Genomic DNA, 3,985 nt, shown 5'->3' with positions numbered 1-3,985 from the left:
GTTCATAGGTTACAGGCCTGAGTTTCCTAAAGTTGGTGACAGGTTCTCAGAGGAAGGGTACTACACAATTATTTGGTCCAAGCCTGGATCGTCTTGAATAACAAGATTCTGGCATTCTAGATTGTAATGAGGCGTCATGGTCAAGATACTGAGTTAATTGCCGCATGATTGGCCTTGATTCAGGTGCAGCCTGTGAACAGAGAATGCCAAGCTTCAGCACAACTCTACTTCCTCCACCACGTAGCTATTCCCAAGCCTTTTGCCCATGGCGTCCAGTATACGTCCATCCTTCCACAAAGAGTGGACTAACTCCAATAGAACATCTCTTCACAATGTCTCTCCGGCTCAATAGGCCTCCTTCCGTAGGCCACCTTTAGGAGCAAAGCACCATAAGAGTAGACATTGGCACTCGTGCTGGACTTCCAGGTGCTGGAGAACTCCGGCGCCATGTACCCAAAACTCCCAACGATTTGGGTTGCCTTGGGGTGGCCCATGCTCATAGAGTCTGGAAAGACCAAAATCACCCAACCTGCCATTAGATCACCATCTAACAACACGTTACTTGCTTTAACATCTCTGTGCACAACCACTTGCTCCCACTCTTCATGAAGATACAGCAGGCCGGAAGCAATTCCCTTTAGAATCTTGAACCTCTGTTCCCAACTCAGGCTTCTACCTTTCACATCAAAAAGAAAATTGTCTATACTCCCATATGGCATGAATTCATAAGCCAGGAGCAGGTCATCGCATCGTCTACACCAACCATGCAATTGGACCACGATCCTGTGCCTCATCCTCCCCAGGCTTGATATTTCCACCACAAACTCCCTCATCCCTTGCTTTGAACCATGCGATACTCTCTTAACTGCAACCTCGATTCCGCTCCTGGAAAGCACACCTTTGTAGACACTGCCAAACCCTCCTTTCCCCAACTCCTCCTTGAAACCTTTGGTTGCGCCGTAGAGTTCTCTGTGTTAGAAATCAAAATGAAAAAGTAATTAAAGGGACATGAATTTTTAAAGTGGTTCAGCCAATATGCCTACGTCCACTGCTCTATTATTTCTTGCTTGCATTCCTTTGGTGGAGAGGCGCCTTTATATAGAGAAGTTACATAAGGGTCTCTAATTCCCAAGAGACAACTTTTCATCTTTCAACAGACATGACTTTTCATATTTCAACAGACATGACTTTTCGTCTCTCAAGAGACATGTCTTTTCATCTCCCAAGAGACATGACTTTTCATCTCCCAACATACATGACTTTTCATCCCTTAAGAGACATGACTTTTTATCTCCTAAGTAATTCACCTTGAGAGCCTTCTTGGTACTTCTGTTAACATCCCCCCACAAGCTCAATGCTCCAGCAATAAGATTGAGCTTGTTAATTATTTGATAATGGTGCTGCTTACTAAGTGGCTTAGTTAAAATATCAGCAACCTGATCTTTAGAAGAGATGTATTGAATTTTCAAATCTCCTTTGGCCATTTTTCTAGAAAAAAATGAAGGTCAATCTCTATGTGTTTGCTGCGGCTATGATACACAGGGTGAGCTGCAAGATAGGCTGTGCGATGTTGTTGCACCATAATATGGGAGGTTGTGATTGAAAAACACAAAGTTCTTTTAATAAAAATTATAACCACATGATTTCAGTAGTGGTATTGGCAATAGATCGATACTCAGCTTCAGTGCTAGAACAAGAGATAACTGATTGCTTTTTAGCACTCCATATAACTAGATTAGATCCAATAAACACTACATGTCCACCTATAGGCCGTCTATCATCAAGACATCCTGCCCAATCTGTATCACTGTAAGCATTAATATTAAGAACTGAACTAGGTCTAATAACAAGACCATAATCAATAGTGTGTTTCAAATATCTTAGGTTTCTCTTTACGACATCCCAATGGGCATCAGTAGGATGATACATATATTGACAAACCTTGTTGATAGCATAAGAGATGTCTGGATGAGTCATAGTAGAATATTGAAGAGCACCAACAATGCTGCGATAAAGAATTGGATCATAAAAATTTGATCCAGTTTGAGCAGATGAAGCAGGGGAGCATGCAATGGGAGTTGAAACTCCCTTAGCTCCAAAGATATTTGTTCTTTTGAGAAGCTTAAATATATATCTCCTTTGAGACAATATTAGCTTATTGTCAATTCTTTTTGCTTCTATGCCCAAAAAGAAATTAAGCTCACCCAAATCTTTAATGGCAAATTCACTTTTGAATTGATAAATAATTTTATGAATATATTCAGGTAAGCTTCCTATTATGATCATGTCATCCACGTATACCAAAACATATGGAGTATTTCTCTTTTTCTCAAAATAAAAAGAGATGAATCTGTTTGAGCCCTTTTAAAACCAAGATTTTGGAGGAATAGACTAAGACGGGAAACCATGCCCTAGGAGCCTATTTTAAACCATATAAAGCACGTTCAAGCTTGCATACATGATTTGGAAAGAATGATTTTGAAATCTGGGTGGTTAAACCATATAAACTTCTTCTGCAATAGATCCATATAGAAATGCATTTTGAATATCCAGCTGATGTATTTTCATTTATGACTAATAGAAATAGTCAATACTGTCTGAATTGTAGTATGCTTTATAACAGGGCTGAAGGTTTCAGTATAGTCAATTTCTTCTTTTTTACTGTACCCCTTGGCGACGAGTCTAGCTTTATATCTTTCCAACGATCCATCTGCCTTTCGCTTGATTTTGAACACCCATTTACGTCCTAAATGTGTTTGGCTTCTTTCTTTGGAATAAGTTTCCAAGTATTGTTTCGAATGAGAACATCATATGCTTCTTGCATGGCCTTCCTCCAATTTTCATCTTCATATGCTTCCTTGAAATTTGGGGTTTCTTTGTCTTCAAGAAGAATAGAGACAAAAGCTTTTGAAAGATAGTGTTTGCTAGAAAAATATGTATGAAACTCATTGTATTTAGGATTAGGTTTGAAGGTTCTCACTTGAGATCTAGTAGTCACAGGATGAACTTGTTCTTGATTTGGTTCATTTTCATTGGATTGGGTTGACTCCTCATTTCTAAGAGTTTTAGATTGATATTCACTATTTGTTTCAAACTAAAGTAAGGGTTCCAATAATATTGTGGAGGTTTTGACTTTCTAGATCTTGAGTTCTAGTTTCTTGAGTATCAATAAAAGGAAATTTTCTCTCATTAAATTAGGCATGCATTTAAATATAGATTTTACCGAAAACTAGAGATAAACTTGTACAAAAAGTATAAGACCAAAAGTTCTTGAGAATATTACCTTCTGCCATTAGAAATAAACTTGTTTCAAAAATATGTTTATGTCTCCTTTCAGCTGCTCTATTTTGTTCAGGGGTATGAGGACATGATATTCTATGTCCAATCTCATTATCGATAAGGTATGATTGAAGTCCTTGAAATTCTCCTCCCCAATCTGAGTGAAAATATTTTATCTTGTGTCCAGTGAGATTTTTAGAAAGTTCCTTGAAAGCATTGAAATCATGAATAACGTCTGATTTTTTCTTCATCAAATAAATCCAAGTATACCATGAAAAGGCATCCATAAAAATCACGTAGTACTTAAAACTATTCACACTCTCCACCGGAGCTGGACCCCATACATCAGCATAAATGAGTTCAAGCGGGCATTTCACCTTATTTGTGCTAGCATTAAATGAAAGTTTGACTCTTAGCTTTTTGACAAGCTTCACACAAATAATTCAAACAATCAATCATCATAATAAGACAAATAGCACTTGTTCAAAACCTTCTTAACAATGGAAAATGAAGGGTGACCAAGTCTTTTGTGCCATTGCCCAATAGTCTGCCTTTCTCCAAGTTGCGCTTCCTTTTTCCTGCTATTAAGGTCTATCTTATATAGCCATCTCTACTAGTTCCTTGATGAAGAATTTTTCCTATTCCTTGCTGCTTAACATAGCACATATTAGGACGAAACTCAAAATAGACTCCATTATCTTTAGAA

The 3,985-nt window shown here is 38.0% G+C and overlaps 1 protein-coding gene across 1 annotated transcript; it reads right to left on the bottom strand.

Moving 5' to 3' along the window:
- Positions 1-305: 305 nt before the first annotated feature.
- On the bottom strand, positions 306-1,339 carry LOC116257633 (L-type lectin-domain containing receptor kinase S.4-like). The gene is made up of 2 exons (XM_031634579.1): positions 1,308-1,339; positions 306-969 (listed from the first exon to the last, which is right to left on the bottom strand). The coding sequence occupies exons 1-2, from the start codon at positions 1,337-1,339 to the stop codon at positions 306-308; spliced, it is 696 nt and encodes a 231-aa protein (XP_031490439.1).
- Positions 1,340-3,985: the final 2,646 nt, after the last annotated feature.

This window comes from Nymphaea colorata, chromosome 7 (assembly GCF_008831285.2).
Source record: "Nymphaea colorata isolate Beijing-Zhang1983 chromosome 7, ASM883128v2, whole genome shotgun sequence".
Lineage (NCBI taxonomy): Eukaryota > Viridiplantae > Streptophyta > Magnoliopsida > Nymphaeales > Nymphaeaceae > Nymphaea > Nymphaea colorata.
Note: the sequence above shows the minus strand (reverse complement) of the source record. Positions and strands in the feature narration are given on the sequence as shown.

Bases quoted from the DNA above. Each gene is read 5' to 3' on its own strand.
- LOC116257633 (XM_031634579.1), bottom strand. From the start codon at position 1,339: ATGTTAACAGAAGTACCAAGAAGGCTCTCAAG. The intron at 970-1,307 runs GTGAATTACTTA...TTTCTAACACAG, and splicing joins GTACCAAGAAGGCTCTCAAG to AGAACTCTACGGCGCAACCA.